This window comes from Boleophthalmus pectinirostris, unplaced genomic scaffold (genome assembly GCF_026225935.1).
Source record: "Boleophthalmus pectinirostris isolate CB_2022bp ecotype Guang Dong unplaced genomic scaffold, ASM2622593v1 HiC_scaffold_13, whole genome shotgun sequence".
Classification (NCBI taxonomy): Eukaryota; Metazoa; Chordata; class Actinopteri; order Gobiiformes; family Gobiidae; genus Boleophthalmus; species Boleophthalmus pectinirostris.
In genome coordinates, this window is record NW_026571036.1 from 32790443 (window position 1) to 32808931 (window position 18489).

The 18489-nt window shown below is 40.1% G+C and overlaps 1 protein-coding gene across 1 annotated transcript; it reads right to left on the reverse strand.

Moving 5' to 3' along the window:
- Positions 1 to 909: 909 nt before the first annotated feature.
- Positions 910 to 17160, reverse strand: chga (chromogranin A). Its single transcript, XM_055149300.1, has 8 exons — positions 17056 to 17160; positions 16749 to 16798; positions 12877 to 12970; positions 7590 to 7658; positions 7449 to 7505; positions 5770 to 5840; positions 3009 to 3164; positions 910 to 1014 (listed from the first exon to the last, which is right to left on the reverse strand). Exons 1-8 carry the CDS (start codon positions 17099 to 17101, stop codon positions 910 to 912), a joined length of 648 nt encoding a protein of 215 aa, XP_055005275.1. The 5' UTR covers positions 17102 to 17160.
- Between the last annotated feature and the right edge of the window lie 1329 nt (positions 17161 to 18489).

Consider the following 18489-nt stretch of genomic DNA (forward strand, 5'->3'; position numbering starts at 1 on the left):
AGAGAGGCTGTGATAGATTGTACCCTGGAGAGACTAAAGACCTGGTCACCCATGAACACACTGCAAAATACAAGATGTGAGTTAAAATGACTTCAGTTCTGAAATTTTTGGGAAAGTTTTCTCTCTCTCTTTCTTTTCTAAATTCAGGTTCAACACATATTTTGCAAATTGACCTTTTTGAGTTTTTATCCACTTGTTTGATGAAGTCTCCTCCTTTTAAACCTATGAAAATACACCATTTAAAATTTTCCAGGATTGTTACGTCACAGGTAAAAGTTCATAGATCTCCTGTGCAGTTTTTCAGTCCATAAATGAAAATCTGAGCATTTCTGTCATCCAGTCTCATTCATTATAACTGCACACTTCTCGGTAACTACACAAATAATGCATAATATGTGTTTTTTAAAAGGTGCAGTGTATTTTTTTCTTTTCCTTGCCAGTTTTTTTTTTTTTTTTTTTTTTTTTTTATAATTTCAATTTAAAACTGTTTTAAAATTTAAGGAACACTTACATTGTTGGGGCGCCTTGTCTCCATTTGACATGATTTTATTGCCTTATCTGCTGGAATGTTCCACAGCATGGCATTAAACTCATAGCCAGCCAAATCCAAACTGAAATCACCCTGTGTTTTTATATAGAGGGATATCAGTCTGGTCACCATTCACTTAGTTGCTTCTTAAGTCCAGCCAAACATGATCATCCAATCAGATTTGTTTATTTCAGTGATGCATGTAAAATGAAGGAGCTTCAATGTATTTTCCAAGTAATTCAACTGTGTAATTAGATAAGCTTGATGAGTTTGATGCCATAGTGTGGAACATTCCCGGCTGGTCATTTTAACTCACAGATCTTAGTTTCTCCCAGTGTGTTTTTTGATAAAGCGGTTGTGGTTGTGTTACAGAGGAGTGGTCAGGCTCGCTGCTGCCCCCTGTCGGCACGGCTCAGCTCGTGCAGCTTCTGAGCCACACTCTCCAACTCTGACTCGATGGTGGCCAAGCTCTCTATCTCTGACTCCTGAGAAGAGAAGGACAGAGAGAGAAAAAGAGAGAGAATGTTGGAATGATGAAGGAGATGAAATGAGAGAGAGATGGGGCAGGGAAAAGAGAGAAAGGGAAGGGGAGTAGAGAGGGAGTGAGAGGAAAGAAGAGAGAGGAGGAGAGTGGGAGACAGAGACAGAAAGAGATGGGTAAGAGAAAAAAAAAGGAGAGAGAATGAATAATTAACTATTTACATTTTATATTCACTGTTATATTTATGTTTTGAAACTGAATTACAATTGAACATGTTTCTACTGTTACACATCTGATCTTATGTAGATCTATAAAGTCGCTCTACAGTATCATTCATTATTCATTCACTCTATTGATACTTTGCAGCTGAGGTCATTTACATTCTCTGGAGGTGTGAAGCTAACTAAAGGCACTGATATGTCTGAAGCTCTGTTACTCAAGTTAGACTATAATCCAAGTTTTGTTTTAACACAGTCTGACCAGAATGAACTGCCTTATGCCGGACATACACTGTGCGATATTTTCAATTGTTTCACTCAGCCCCAGCTCAAACTGTTCGCCCAAATGGCAGGGTTTAAAAGTTCACAGCTCATGATTCACATTCTCACACTGTACAAACTACTTCAACAGGGCGAAACCCTCATGAGAGGTGACTGGATTTCAAACAGGTTTGATATTCTTGCGACCTACAATTGCCGATTAGAAGTTGGTCGTGAGGTTATAGCATTAGCCAATTAGTCACTCTCACCTTTTTTGTTGAATATCAAATATTAAACACTTAGCCAGGCTGGTGCCACCTAGTGCCTCTGCTCTATTTCATTTTTCTCCAGCGACTATGTCAGGAATCAGAATACAGTAGATGGTTTGCAAAAAACGCAGAAGTGTGAGTTCGGGCACCAGCCAATCAGCCAAGAGCTACTAAACACTAACATGTCTGCCTGTATTGATCAGTCCGGAAAATATGTCATTTAAATCCATTTTGTATTTTGTCTTGAGTTTTAAGATGATCTTTAATCTTTTCTGGCTGTGTTTATGTCTCTATGGTGAACTGCTGAACATTCCGCCGTGCACATACATGTAGAACACCAACGTATCATTATAATATTTAATTATAGTAACATCTAAAGGATTATTCTCTAGAGTTAGATCAAAATAGCTAAAAATAAACTTTGACTCTTTATGCAGTGGGCTGGTCACGATGGGGCTAAAAATACCTCTCCTCTTTCACCTCCTGTTCCTCTGGAGTTTGACTGTTTCTGCTCAGACTAAATAAAGACATTTCACTGTCAGAGCTCAGAGACACGGCCTAGTTCACTGCTTATATAACCCTCTGTCTCTGCCCACACCAGTGCAGGGCATCTCTCAATCAACTCTGTTGAAGATACACTGTGGAACTTTATGGAGGTGGCACGTCACCTGTATGATCCCATGGAAAGTTAAAGCCATACTTTGGAACATTTTACATGGAAACGGACAAATTTTATGCCATACAGTGAAATATTTTAGCCAAAAGAACAATATTATCAAGCAGGTTTGTGAAGATGCAAGTCCGCTCACAATCAAGATGCATATTTTTAGTACAATAAACACAACTAGGATGAAAAAACATGCTTTTATTTTAGTCTATTTTTGACTCAAAAGTTACATAATGTGGCTTTATCCAACAGGTGTTTAATTTGTCATGTCATTTCGGTACAAATGAAAACAGTCAGCTCCCTGCTAGCACAGGTATTGACATAATGAAATGTCTCATTCAACTGTTGTTTTAGATGAATATTATAAATTAACATGTCCACATTATAACACAATGTTCCTAAAGTGTGATAGATTATAACTATATAGCAGACACAAGCACCTTTGACATCTTTGCTGAGCTTTAATACTGTAGCTGCACCCACATCAAATTTCAGACTAAACTGAAACTAAACCCGAACTAAAACTGGACCAAACCCAGAGAGTAAACACAGCCAGAGTATTGATATGTTTGTATGTCTTCACCTTCTTGTTGCCGCTGCCCTCCTCCTCTGTTGCGGAGCGGGCGAGCAGCTGTAGCTCCTCCTCCTCTGGGCTCCGCCGCTCTGCGTTCACTTCCTCGTTTGTGATTTCTTTTGAGTGATGAGGGATCTCAGCCTCATCATCTGATTTCTTCTGAACCTGACATGTACAGAAATCAGTTATGTCTTTGTTATTACAATGAATATGGACATTTAAAGGTCCTGTACATGATTTTTATTTTCATGCATTTGAGCAAATAATAAGCAGCTCTTGACATCAAAATAAGTCAGCTGTGTCTGCATCTAATTTTAAACTATATTTTTTGTCAGAGAGTCAGGAAGTGCACTGATAGCATGTTAGTTGTTGGTAGCTTTACTGTCACGGGGAAACTCCACTCTGGCCTCTGAAAGTTGTAACAAGTACTCATATAAACTCATTGTGGAAATAATAATTAGGATGCTCTGAATGCATAAAGTTAACGGGGAATAACTTTGGACCTCTGCAAAATCACGTACAGCACCTTTAAGTACTGAATTCATCTATGCACCTAAAACATTTGAAATAAAATAGCCTACATTTTCCCAGTTTGCAATTCACGATGTGGAGTTGTACCCAGAAGGTGTAGAAGGTGTTTACATTGACAAATCCTGACATTTACCTGTGTGCTTTTGGCTCGCTTGCTCCACAGCTTCAGTCCACTCCTCTTCTCTCCTCTCTCGTCTCCTCCTCTTTTGTCCTCTCCTTCTCTCTTCTCTCCTCTCTTCTTGTCTTTCTCCTCTGATTTGAGCGAGTGCAGACTGGACACTTCTCTCTCCTCTCCTCCTCTTTTGTCGCCTCCCCTCTTCTCATCTCTCTCTCCGTTTTCCGATATTGATTTTGTTTTGGTTGAATCTCGCTTTTCACCGTGTTCAGAAACTGGAAGAATAAAAACAATACATCTCATCTCTGGAAAACTCACACAGACACATGAGGTCTACACTGTGGGCACAGTACATAGTGCATTTGTTAGTCTGTTTCATTCTCCAGATCTAAAAGCATCTGGTTCCGACCTCCATCTCTTTAAAGGAGCTGTATGTAGTATGTCCTCTTACAGCTTTGAAGAGGGGGTATTAACTGCTAACACATAAGATATTTTGATCACTATGTCACTTTTTATTGTAACATGTAAAATATTATATTTGCTGAAACCAGTGTATTAACTAATAACTGATCATTTTCACTTTAATTTTTGATGCTGTAAGTCTCCCTTTTATTTGCTCTCCATGCTAAGTCACTCGCCCTTCAGAGCGCTATCACAACACAATCAGAATGCACATCAGCAAGTTGTAGTGTATTGGTTTGTATATTGTATGAATGATGTAGGTTTGTTGTGAGCTGAGAATTGCACAAAATCTTACAGCTATAGGGGGTTAAGGGATTCAAATATGGCCAGGGAGAGATCACCAGATTACTTAAACATGCATGGATGACATCTAAAACCTCTTCAGGCATGTTAGAAAGCTTAAAAACTCGATTTTTTCAAATACTCCTCTTTAAAATTCCGAACAATGCAATGCTGAATCCTGCGCACAGTCTATCACTATATGGAAAGAAAATCAGAATGAAGTAAGTGCAGACCCATGGGTATATGATATAATATTTTTCATGACTGATGGATGGACGGCCCTGCCCTGGTGCTGAAGTGGCGCTCCCTGGAGGCGGACTCTGGCACCGCGACAGAAGCACTCAGACAAATGATGAAAGCTCCATGGCCCAGAATTCAAATGAGTCTCTGCGCTAACACCACTCACTTAACATGAGATTTAATGAGGAGGTGAGAGACAGGCAGCTTTAGCACTCTTTGCACACTACACTGTGAAAAAGACACTGGGGCAAAATGAACTATGCTCAGTTACATGGAAATGATCGTGTACAGGATCGTGTGCAGGGCCATTGTAACTCATTTTTTGTGGTTCATGCACAGTTCAGCTTGTGGAGAATGAGCTTCAGCAGGTTTCAGAAGAGCCACAGAAAAAAGAGAAGTATGAATTGCTGATATATGCATCGCTCCTCTCTCCTCTAATCCAGTCTCTCCTTTCATCCTCTTGCCTCTCTCCTCTCCACTTCTCCTCAACTCTCCTCTCACCTCTCTTATTCCATTTAATTTCCCCTCTCCTTCCTTCTCCTCTCTCCTCTCTCCTCTTTCCTGTAGATCTCACTCCTGCGGGCCACACTCCAGTTGGCTCTCCCTGTTTCATTATAAAGAGTGCTCTGGAGCTGATGTCAAAGCATTAAACTGGAGACAAGGGCCAAAAGTGGGGCTGCAAGATTAATCCCAAATCAAAATCACAATTTGGATGGACACAATTAGCAAAATCACAAAAGCTGCCATGTTGAAGTACTATCATTTCCTCCACAAACAACAGAATATCTTGTCTTATTCTGCATAAAAACTGATAACCAACCCTGTAGTTTAGATCTGTGCAAACTGAAATATGATTCTTGTTTGTCAGTTCATATTTCACTCTTGGACAATTGCTCTGGATGTGTTTAAAATGTGAACTTTGAACAGAATTATTGAAGATGAAACTAAAGTGTAAATTAAACAAACACTGTGAACTTTGTGCCAGTTTTTCTTTCATGTGGATGAGCCCAGTAATTACAGAGATATGAATTCCTTACCTTTCTTCTCCTTGGTCCCTCTCTTCTGACTCTCCTCCCTCCTCTCCTCCTCTGGAACGACCTGGACCTCCTCACCTCTCCTCTCCTCCCCCCTCTCCTCCACTGACCCCCTCCTCTCCTGGGACAGTATTGACCGCTCCCCTGGCCCCCCCACGGACTGCAGCATAGATCGATCTGGGAAAAAAAAAAAAAAAAACACTTTCATTTACTAGAACCCATTGATTTTATGATCGGCCTTAAAGGGGAGGATTATTACCATGGGATCTTAAAGGGGAAATGTGTGTGAGAGAAGAGGGACTTCTATGGGGGAATAAAACCGTATGTCACGGTGTACTTACGGTAAAGGGACAGGGTGCATTAGGAAGGTCAATTGCCGTATGGACAGGGATTGTTAGATTCAATCAGGGCAATAAGAACTAAATCAGGACTAAACCAGGACTCTAAACCAAAGCTCAAAATGCTCTGCTCTACCTTGTGATGTCATGAAGAAGTTGTTTTCAAGTTAACAGCTTCCCTTTACCTTTTGTTCACTAGCGATTGGTGGTACAACAACAATGTAAAATGGTTAAATAAAGTGACAATTTAATGAACAGGAATATAAAAAGTTAATTTAACAATGGGAATTTTAAATATATACACAAAGGTATCTAAACTAAGAAGCAAATTAACAGGATTTACAACAAAAAAACCAAACCAAAACAACAAAACATGTCACTTAGGTACTATAAAAAACAAGTATCAAACTAAGAAGACACATAACACTTAACAAGTCTGTGTACAAAACTCACATAAACCTACAAACAGAATTGAGTGACAACAAAAAGACACAAAACAGAACTAAACTAAACTAGTGTAAGTGTAAGTTAGACTAAAAACACTAATGAGACACAGACACAAAACTGGTGTGGCTGATCTTCTTAAATAGGGGGAGGTGGCTGCAGGTGAGGCAGGATTGGCCGGGTGTACAGGTTAGGAACCAGATAGGCTCTATTCACGCTTATGTCACAAACCAGGAAGACGTTTGGAAAGATGCGATGACAACTTCTGGTGTAGTTACCAACACTGGGCTCATCGACCGACTGTGATAAAACCCACTGAAGTAAATGTCACGTATGTGCGGTTTGGAATCATCTTGAATTTAGTGTCCACATCTCTTTTAATCACTTGTGTCCAGTGCACTCGGAGTTGTGTGTCAGTGTGGAAATGATGAAAACTCAGATGTGGTTGTAACGGTTGATTAGCCAAACATAACGGAACACTACAATGACATGGAGATGAAGAAAACTGGGCCATTTTCTCATTTTTCCTAGATTTTGTCTGACTTACTACTGTGAACAGGACTGAAGAGCAGAGTACCAATCAGGGGCAAGGGCTCCCACAGCAAAAAATCCATACAGACAAGAAAGAAATTAAACACACACTAAACAAGGCAGAGAACCAAACGCCAGGGCTGTAACAATTGGCAATTCCACGCTGAAATCAATCAAATGATTCTAGTGAAGGTGTATGGTGTGGAGCACTTCCTGTATTACCACATGACATCACAAGGTGGAACAGTGTGTGCTTTTTGTTTGAGAGAAGAACTCAGCTTAAATATGCAGGGGATGTGTGTTAAACATGTATGAATGAAACAAAACACAACTCCAGGTATGTTTGTGATGAGCTTGATGAGGATTATAACATAGATCAGAAAATAATGTAATATGGACCCTTTAAATGACTGTATTTTGAATAGGGCCCTGCTTATGTCACTTCAGTGGATCACCTCTCTTTAGCTCTTACCCGGGCTGTCTTCTGCTCTCTGCTGGAGGGGAGGGTCTTCGTGAGCTGTCTTCTGGCCTAATAAAATCATTAAAGATTAGTTTCATTAAATCTTGTTCATTTAACATTTTCACTCCCAGACTCCCTCTCACTGAAGCTCACCTCCAAGAGCGATCTCCTGCAGCTCCTTCAGGAAGTTCTGGTGTCGAAGGATTGCAACAAGCCGGTCATCTGGAAAAACAAAACAAAAATAATCATGGTAGTTTTTGTTTCATGTGAGTAGTAAGGGATATTAACCATGAATCCAGGTCAAAGACGTGTGTTTTGACACTTTAACCCTCTCTTTGGGGAAAATTATAATATGGGGTAGTAATATACAACTCTGACTTTTTTATCCTTTGTTAACAAAAAAAGTATTTTGCACTTCTGGCAGGCCGTTTGCGTGGAGTCATTCTTGCACAGTCTGCATTGCCCACGTTTATCAGCATGGATGGGAGAAAAGGCTCCTGAGTAAAAAGAGCTCATATAATATGGATGTGGAGTCAGTAGGTACTTGGAATTTAGCTGTTGCAAATCTGCAACGCCTGCCTGGAGAGGGTTAAAGGTTTTTTTCCCCCACAGAATTCTGACTTGTCCACCAGCTCAATTCAAAACTGGAAATGTTATGTCACGTGAAGCCAACTTACTGATATTACATTTTAAAGTTTAAAGTTAAATGAGAGAAGGTGATTTTTGCTGCTCTTAGAGTATATTGTAAATAGGATTATGACAATTAATTGCTGATCAGTAGACTATTATATATATATATATATATGGTCTGGTATTTTGTTGTTAATCATTATTATCTGTGCTCAAAAACACACTTCAAAAGTCATTTTATCATAAAAACTATGGTCATAAAAAAATGGCAAAAGCAGAGAGAATCCCTCTGGCCTGGCTGTGGCTAACCAGTGGTTCAGACCCATCACAGAGCAGCACTGTGGTTGGGCACAGTCAACAGTGAAACCAAAACAAAATATTTCAACCCTTTATTAGGTCCCTGAGGGGCCGTTTCGCCGTCAGTGATAACAAACAATTCATAAAACCACACAATTCATGATGGTGGAAAAGAGCATAAAAATAAAAACAACATCATAAAAAAGATAATTTAAATACAAACTCAGACAGAAATATATTTAGTTTGTGAAAAACAAAACAAGTGCTCTTTGTGCTTTTCTCTCAGCTGGATTTAACTCAAGTTAGATTTCCCCACTTGTTCCACTGACGCTTCCACCAATCAGATTTAAATATTCATCATGACGCTCTGCCTTTACCGCTCAAATATGCAGAACTAAACACACACCAATTTTTCATTACCCAGATTACTATAATGATAAGAGAGAGATACTTTATTGATCCCATGGGATATTCAGGTTTTGCTGCAGCAGTCTGTTGCAGTTGATGTTGCTGCAACATTTCCACTGCATGTCTCAGTCCCTTTTCTCAGTTAAAGGTCACAGTGCAGTTTAACAGGAGGACTGGTCAAGCAAGGTCAGCAGATCATGTGGAAGAGCCAAGAGTGCCCCTCCTCTGTGTCCTGCAGCATCCCATCAGTGTCCAAGGAGAACCAGGTGAACAAAACAGGAAAGGCCTCTTACTCCGATAGAGCTCCATGGATATAGGAAAAACAAACAGCTCATTTCACAAAATTCAACAGTTGTTTACTAGTGATAAAATTGTGATAAACATACTAGCAAACGTAACACCACCTCCTTCCTCCTTCCTCCTTCCTCAGCGTCATAATCAGGTAATGTTGCTTTAACAGCACATTTGATTTTCCACCTTTTAAACCTCTGGAGCCTCAGAGCACAGCAGTATTTAACACACTCAGCTCTTTGAACGCCTCAGTGAAATCGTACAAAGATTTGGCTCTTTCCAAACGCTTCATCAGGAGAGCTCTGAGACTGAGAGGACAGGCTGCTGACCACAAGCACAAACCACTCTACAATGCATATTCTGCGTAAAAGCTGCTAACCATAGACTGTATACAGGAGTGGACTAAGGGATAGCTCCAGTCAAATGAAGCTCACAATTCTAGCAGTTAAAGGGGTGAATTTAGAGCAAAGTCTGTATTAAGAACAGGAATTTATTTATGTACAAAATGGTGAAATAAAAACACCAGGATCATGTAGAGCGGCTGAATATAAATATTTTAAGACCCAATGACAAGACTCACTGCAGCAGTTATAGAGTGAGGGGTGAGAATTTTCCAGTATAAAGTCAATATTCATCTTGACTTTCGGACTTCGGGTCATCGCGCAATGCATACTGGGAAGGATCGTCCAAAAAAATGAGCATCAAACTGCCATGTTTGATTTCCCAATGGGTGCATCTATTGTCAACGCCTGTCTAGTCTTTTGAACCATATCTCTTTTGTTTCTGGTTCTGATATTGTCATATTTTAGTTATGGGATTCGGACATCATAATTGTGTGGTTGTTGGATGTCCTAACAGCAGAAAATGGCTCCAGAAATGGGCTTTGGGTTTAATTTTTGGTCCTTCCTGTGTATCAATACTGCCCATCGCCTTTGCCTTTCACTATTTTTCAACGGAGGTTTGCAGTCACACAGATCTGATTCCCTTTTGCATTTATGGAGTTCACAAACTTCCAAGCCCACTTCTCAAGCCATTTTCCACTGTTAGGACATTCAACAAACACACAATTACAAAGTCCAAATCCCATAACTATAATATGACAATATCAGAACCAGAAACAAAAGCGATATGGTTCAAAAGACTTGAAAATATCGGCTTTGAAAATAGACGCATCCCATTGGGAAATCAAACATGGCAGTTTAACGCTCACTTTTTCGGAGGATCCTTCCCATATGCACTGCACGATGACGGGAAGTTTGAAATTCGGGATGCATGTATTGGAGCCAGAGTCGATGAAGCCAGAAAAGCTTCCACGAACTATTTGGAATCCAGCAGTTAACAGGTGAACTATGTCCATTTATACATACAGTCTATGCTGTTGACCCTGTAGTTTACCTCTACCTCTACTGAATGCAGGCGATTCTTGTACTTATTCATTCCTTCTTTGTTTTTACAGCATACGGAGTGCTCTGATCCTCTCCTCTCTGTGGGTTCATTTGAATTTGAATCCTGCTTTTTCTTTCAACGCTCTGTAACGCACGCAAACACGCACACGCGCACACACAAAAGCATTGATTTCTTTAACCAAGGACAACATCATGGCAATTCACTGGTCCGTAACTCTACAGGGTTTACTATGGTACCAGAGCGGCCGTTTTAATCCATTAACCTCCTGATACAGCGTGCAGTGAGGAGGCAGAGGGTTCAGAACACTAGAGGGACAGCCACAATAACTGCTATTGTCATACTGGTACACACTGTAGCTTTGAAGAGGACATGCTCTTCCTCGTATATTGTTAAAATTTATAAAGACACAATACAAGAATTATCTAATATGAGTTAAATGACCTATATTATACTATTTCTGATCTATGTTATAATGCAATTTCCTCATGAAAAACATATCTGAAGTTGTCTTTTGTTTCAGTCACACATGCTACAAATTTTGAGTTCTTCAACAAATTGTGATGTCATGAAGCACTCCACTATAATATTAAACCCCGAACACCTTCACTAGAATCATTTGGATAATTTCAGCCCATGGAATTGCCAACAAAAGGTAAAAAAGTAGCTGTTAATTTAAAAACTGGCGCTTCATGGCATCACAATGTGGAACAGACAGACTAATAATGCAGGATTACTCAAACATCAAATCAAACTCAACTCCAGGTATGTTTCTGAGGATGTAACAGCATTATAACACAGCTTTAAATGCCAATTTCATGTAATATAGCACCTTTAATAATTGAAACGCTCCATTGACTTCTTCAAAACAATGGCGAATTACGTCTTGAACGCAGACATTCTAATACTGAATCACTCTAAATACAATTTCAAGTTAATATATGAGATGTATAAGACTAGTGTGGATAAAATCTAACAAAACAAACAGGTCCAGACTATTCCAGACTAGGCTAATACTCAATGCAGTGAACTATAGGATACAGCAGAAGAAGCAGAAGTCTAAACCTGACACCAAATCAATGTCTCACAGTAGCATCACATCATAGTGGAGCCTGAGCTTTGTCAATGGCTCTAGATGTACAGATGTCTAGCAGGATGCTGTCAGATAGTGTTACCGTGGCGATCTGAATGGCTGTAGATGGGTACAGTGTTGTTACCATGGTGATTTAGTGGTGCTACTAGTGGTTTGCAGATGCTGGAGTGTGATGATGCCGCACTCCCAGATAAGGGACAAGAGACAGTTTTACCTTTACCTGATTACATAGATTTTTTTTTTAGGAAATACATAAAGGTAAATTCACAAATGTTGAATCTGATCATTTGTATTAGCGACTAGACCCCAGAACTCACTCTATTGCAACAAAGATCTGCATTTGAACAATATCTGTTTTACCATGTTGACTTAGAGATACAGTATAATAAGGCTGTTACCATGGTGATTTGGAGAGGAATTTAAGAGCAAGGTTTTCCTAATGATTACATTATACTTGTATATTATATTTACAAAAGGTGATCCTAATGGAGTTTGTAATAAATAGCAAAGGAAATGAAAATAATATTAGTTTAAGTATAGGGACTAAAAATGTGTGTTTAAAAATGAGAGAGGAAAAAAAAAGATGATTTGAATTATTAATTATGAATTGGCTGTAATGTGTCAATGTAAGGAGGCCTAGCGGTGTGTTTATGTTGCACTACCACATTATCTTTGTTTAGTCAAATTTGTGTGGGGGTGTGTGGCCGGGGGGAAATAGGGGCTTTTTTTTGTTGTTTTGTATTTGTTGAGGGTGTTGCTTTATGTTTTTGTGTTTTGTATTATGTTAATTATTGTTATTTGTTAAATGTTGATTGTTGTATTTTTTAATGTTATATTCTGTTATCCTTAATTGAAAAAAAAAAAAAAAAAAAAAAAAAAAAAAACTAACACAGAAGCTCTGGACCTTTTCAATGGCAGACAAGAATACCTGAGCATATCTTCACAATTATAGACACATTGTTTGCTGTTCTCTTATTGGTCCTTTGCAGCTCATATCATCAGCATTAAAAAAAACAAAAAGGAATAATAATAAAACATTTACAGTATTAGATTTTATTTTATTCATATAACACTTTTCAGGAAACTCAAAGACACATATTAAAACAGTTAAAAGACCAATAAACAAATAATAGAGGAAAGATGAGAAAGAGAAAAGTTAAACATTAAAAGCTATGGGACATTATTGAATGTCATGATGTCACCTCCTAAATCATGTTGTTATGGATGTGATAGTGAATGGGTAAAGTGGGTTACCGTGGTGCTGTTGTTACCATGGTGATGACTGAGTAGATGAGTAAAGTCTACTGTCATTGTTACCGTTAGTGAGCGTGAGCAGGCAGTCCTGACTGACGGGCAGGGGGCGGGGCCTGGACAGCACGTCGGCCAATGCCTCCACGATGCACTTCAACACCTAAAAACACAACAAAACAGAAGATTTCAACTAAACTGGATGTCATATAGTAAAATCTGCTTAGTTTTTTTTTTTTTTTCCAGAGCTCAAAACACCGAGTTCAGCTTGTGATGTCATCAGGTGGTAATCCAGGAAGCGCTTGTCTGTGTTGCTCTAATTCATGATTTCAGGAAGGACTGCCTACTATGATGCATTTCTGTGTGGTTGGCCTTGGTCCAACAGGAGACTAAGGATGAAAATGAGCTTTGGCTACAATCCTGCATATTCACAAGGACATGTTTGTCTCTACATTATCTTGTCTTTTAATATGCATTGTCCCTTTAGTAAATAAATACAAATACAAACCTCAACTTTATATTCAGCAGAGCAAAGAAAACTGAAGTATAAATACAAAATGGATTTAAACAGCACTTTTTCTGTCTGTGATCAATATGAACGTTCATGATCCTGCGTAGGTGTTTGATTTTCAACATAAAGGAGAGAAATACTAACTCAAAAACTGTAGGCCAAAGCTGTCTATCTTGTGACTGTCATTTGATGTGCAAGACACTTATTTAACACGACACATCAGATCACTGCTGTAGCTCCAGCTAGGTCACTTCTTTCTGGTCAAACTGTATTAAATTAAAGCTCTAATTACATTCCAACTTGAGTAACAGCGCTTCAGACAGACCAGTGCCTACAGTTAGCATCTCACCCCCAGAGAATGTGGATGACATCAGCTGCAAAGTCTCTACTGAAGCCGCAGCTGCCCTGGGACACACATCTGCACCACTGGCCCTCTGATCACTGCCAATCATTGACTTACACGCCGTTTTAATACATAAGGCAGGGCTGGTGAAGTGTCTTGCTGAAGGACACAGTGGCAGTGCGCACTCGTCCAAGCAGAGGGCAGTAAACGTGAAATACCCGAGGAGTAAAGTAGTTTAGTAACACAGAATAATCCAGATTGTGACATTTAGTTTTGCCTTTCACTTAATACTCCATGTGTAACAGCTCTCAATGTGTGAATCAGACAGACAGACAGAGAGAGAGAAGGAGGGAGGGAGAAGAGAGAGAGAAAACAATGAGGTGAGGGATGTGTGAGTCAAACAGCATGAGAGAGGGAGGAGGGGGAGGAGAGAGGGAAAGAGAGAAGGAAAAGAGATAGAGAAAGAGAGGAGAGAAGGAAGAGGAGAGAAAGAGGGGGAGGCAGAGAGAGGGAGAGAGAGAAGGAGGGAAGGAGAAGAGAGAAAGGAAACAATGAGGTGAGGAATGTGTGAATCAAACAGCAAGAGAGAGGGAGGGCAGGGAGGAGAGAGGGAGAGAGGAAAGAGCGATAGAAAGAGAGGAGAGAGGGAGGAGAAGATGGGAGAGAAGGAAGAGGGAGAGAGGAAAGAAAGAGAAGAGGAGAGAAGGGAGAGAGAAGGAGAGGGATGGATAGAAAAGAATGAGGTGAGGAATGTGTGAATCAAACAGCAAGAGAGAGGGAGTGCGGGGAGTAGAGAGGGAGGGAAAGAGAGAGGGAGAGAGGAAAGAGAGAGAGAAAGAGAGGAGAGAGGGAGGAGAAGACGGGAGAGAGGGAAGAGGGAGAGAGGAAAGAGAGAGGGAGAGAAAAGAGAGAAAGAAAGGAGAGTGAGAGAAAAGAGAGAGAACAAAAGAGAAGAGGAGAGAAGAGGAGAGGGAGGGAGAGAAAAGAATGAGGTGAGGAATGTGTGAATCAGACAGCAAAAGAGAGGGAGGGGGAGAGAGGGGAGAGGGAGGGGAAGATGGGAGAGATGGAAGAGGGAGAGAGGAAAGATAGGGAGGAGAGAGAGAGAGAGAGGAGAGGGAGAGAGAAAAGAAAGAGAGGGAGAAGAGAAAGAAAGAGAAGAGGTGAGAAGGGAGAGAGAAGGAAGAGGAGAGAGAGGGAGAGAGAGGGAGGGAGAGAAAAGAATGAGGTGAGGAATATGTGAATCGGACAGAAAAAGAGAGGGCTGGAGAGAGAGAGGAGAGAGGGAGGGGAAGACAGGAGAGAAGGAAGCGGGAGAGAGGAAAGAGAGAGGGAGAAGGGAGAGAGAAAGAGAGGAGAGTGAAAGAGAAAAGAGCGAGAGGGAGAAGAGAAAGAAAGAGAAGAGGCGAGAAGGGAGAGAGGAGAGAAGGAAGAGGAGAGAGAATGGGAGGGAAGAGAGAGGGAGGGAGAGAAAAGAATGAGTTGAGGGATGTGTGAATCAGACAGCAAGAGAGAGGGAGGGAGAGAGAGAGGAGAGAGGAGAGGGAGAGAGAAAAGGAGAAGAGAAAGAGAGGAGAGAAGGAGAGGGAGAGAAGAGAGAAGGAAGGGGGGGAAGAATGAGGTGAGGAATGTGTGAATCAAACAGGAGGGAGGAGGAGGAGAGGTGGAGGGAAAGATAGAGGGGAGTGAGAGGGAAAGAGAAAAGGAAAAAGAGGAGAAAGGAGAAAGAGAGGGGAAGAGGGAGAAGAGAGAGAAAAAGAGAGGAGAGGGGGAGAAGAAAGAGAGAGGGAGAGAGAAAGAAAGAGAGGAGAGACGGGAGTTGGAGAGAAGAGAGAAGGAAGAGAAAGAGGAGAGAGGGAGAGAGAGATAAAAAGAGAGATGGAGAGATGGAGATAGTGACAGAGTGAGAGAAACACTTCCTCCTCCATCTGGCCTTGAGCAGAAACACTCTTGTGTTCAGAAACAGTTCAAATCAATCTTTATCTCAACAACTCTGCATTTTTTACCAGAAACCAACTGCACCAGCTTCTTCAAACTTTTTTGTTTGTTGGTTTGTTTGCTAAAGTGTTTATTGTGTCACCATGGAAACTCCTAAATATCCCATACATACACATAGACCCAGAAAACTCCCAACATGATGTCATCGCAAAGTATCAGGTGAAGAAGAAGAACAACTAAATATTTTGACTAGATTAAGTCAAGTCTGCAGGATGTTTGATGAGTAAACAACATGATTAGAGTTAAAAGCCCCAAAAGTGATTACACAAGTCATCATTTCCTTTCTAGAGAAAACATCTACAGCCTGTTCTGAGCTGGTGCACTGGTGTGTCTGCTTTTATGGGTCAGAAAATCAAAGAGAGAGCTGCTCAAAGCACGGGTCTGTTTTTCATGTTCTATATTCACAGATCTGATGGAGCAGAGATGGTTCACAGTGTTACAGAGCATCAACACGGGGTCAAATCTGCTCCACGACTTTTCTATCTGCTCGAAAAAGAATTTATCAAGTCTAAATATTGTGCTGTTCAAATTCCGTCTTTTCCTCTAGTTCAAGTTTAGAAGAGAAATTTCACTAAAAAACAAGAACAAAAAGGTTTAATTATGGAATATGTGGTCTAGAGCAGGACCTAACCTGGACTAAAACAGGACTAAAACAGGACTAAACAGGACTAAAGGACTAAACTAGGACAGAAACAAAGGAAAGCCTGTAGTAAATCAGGACTAAACCTGGTCTAGCCCAGGGCAAACCATGGACTAAACCACGGCTTAATCAGGACTATAAATAGGATTCCCTCAAAGCAAATGAAGGAACTGGACAAAACAGGTCTCAAACAAGACTAAACAAGAACTAAACCAGGTCTAAACCAGGACTAAACCAAATTAGATCAAAGGACTAAATGTGGTTTAATGCAAAAGTGAATAAAGGGAATAAACCATGACTAAACCAGAAATAAACCAGGTCAAAAACCAGGTCTAAACCAGGTTAAACCAGGTCTAAACCAGGTCTAACCTAGGACTAAACCAGGACTAAACCAGGACAAAACCAGGACAAAACCAGATCTAATGCAGAACATTAATCATTTGCATTACCTTGACATCTTCACTCTCCAGATGACCCGAAGTCACTGGCAATGAATGAACTGCAACACACACAAAACATGCACAAAAAATATTAGAATAAACAAATATTAGAATTATTTTGCATACATATTTGCTTGTGAGTTTTATATTTAAATGACATGGAACTATCTGTCCCCGCGGCGGAGAAAACTGCATCTTGGCACCTCGTAACTGCCACTGTCGCTGTCCTTGGTGCTGATTTCATTACGAGGACAATTCACGCTTTTTGTGTTAATTTAATTAGAATTTGTAAAAAACTTGAACGGTCTTTTCTTACCGCTGGTGCACAGTATTGCAAAGAGGACAAACACTCTGCCGATCATGCTTTGTCAGATGGGAAAAATCGCTCCAAAAATCGAAAAATAGCGCAGTTTAATGTCAGAATTATCCCGCTGTTGTTGGTGATTTTGCGGTGATTTCAGGGGCGCATTCTGATCCCAAACCGCTGCCGGTCCCTCGGTGTTTGTGGAGAGCTCTGGCCGGTCCCTCGCTGCGCTGCGTCGGTCAAACGGACTCGTCCTCTCCGCTCTGCGCGCTCTGGATCCACCGACAGCTCCGCGCGGCACCGGCGGGTTTTAAAGGAGAGAGAGCCGAGGAAATGACATCACGGGCGGACAGGAGAGAGCCAGCGAGACCCCCCGAGCCTGCTCATACGAAGGTTATCAGGTTAATCAAAGCATTAGTCTCTATTCATTATATAAATCTGTCAATTAACCCTTATTAAAGTTTCATATCGTTAAGATTGCTTTGTGCCAGGATTTTCACTCAGAATATAATGCAATACAAGTGTGGAGAGGGCTCATTATGTAAGCAATTTTACATGATTTTTATGGTTTTCTAATTCTGTTTTGGTTTGGTAGGAAATCACCTGTGGTAATCAAGATTAAAAGATATGTTAAGTATGCATGTTTAACTGAAATGTCACATGGACTTATGAGATTATGACAGACACTTGTATTTTGATGAAGGTAAAACTCTGATTTTTAAGTTATACTGGACAGATACTTACTGAAATGTTGACCACTAGGGATGTAACTATATCCAAATCTCACGGTACAATATTATCACGATATGATATTTATTGTGATATTTTGAAGAGGCTAATATAATTATAGATGGGACACTTTTTGGTTTTTAAAATACAGGATTTGACAAGATTTATTTTTTGTGTGAATTATTTCTGTCATAATCCCAAGAATTCAAGTAAAAAACATATTTCTTCATGTTGTTTGCACTGAAATGAATCATGGGATATGTTGTTTCCAATGTTCATAAGCTGTTGTTACTATAAAACCATGCATTTAAGCAAAGGAACTTGTAATTCGATATATTGTGACAGCTTTCGATATTATTGTGAGATTTTTGACAATATAATACCATATTTCGGTTATTGTAACATCCCTATTGACCACACAATAGTTTTTCATTTTATCTACAGATACATTATATATATTACCACAAATTATAAATTTTTGTGAAGTTCAAATCATTTTGAGGCTAAAAACTGTAATTTCCTACCCAGGCTGGCGCCACCTAGTGCCTCCGCTCAATTTCATTTCTCTCCAGCGACTAGGTCAGGAATCAGAATACACTAGACAGTTTCAAGAACCCCAGAAGTGTGAGTTCGGGCACCAGCCAATCAGCGAAGAGCCATATATTCAGTGTTGTCAACGATTCCCGAGATCAAGAATTTAAAGCCAGAACAAAGAGA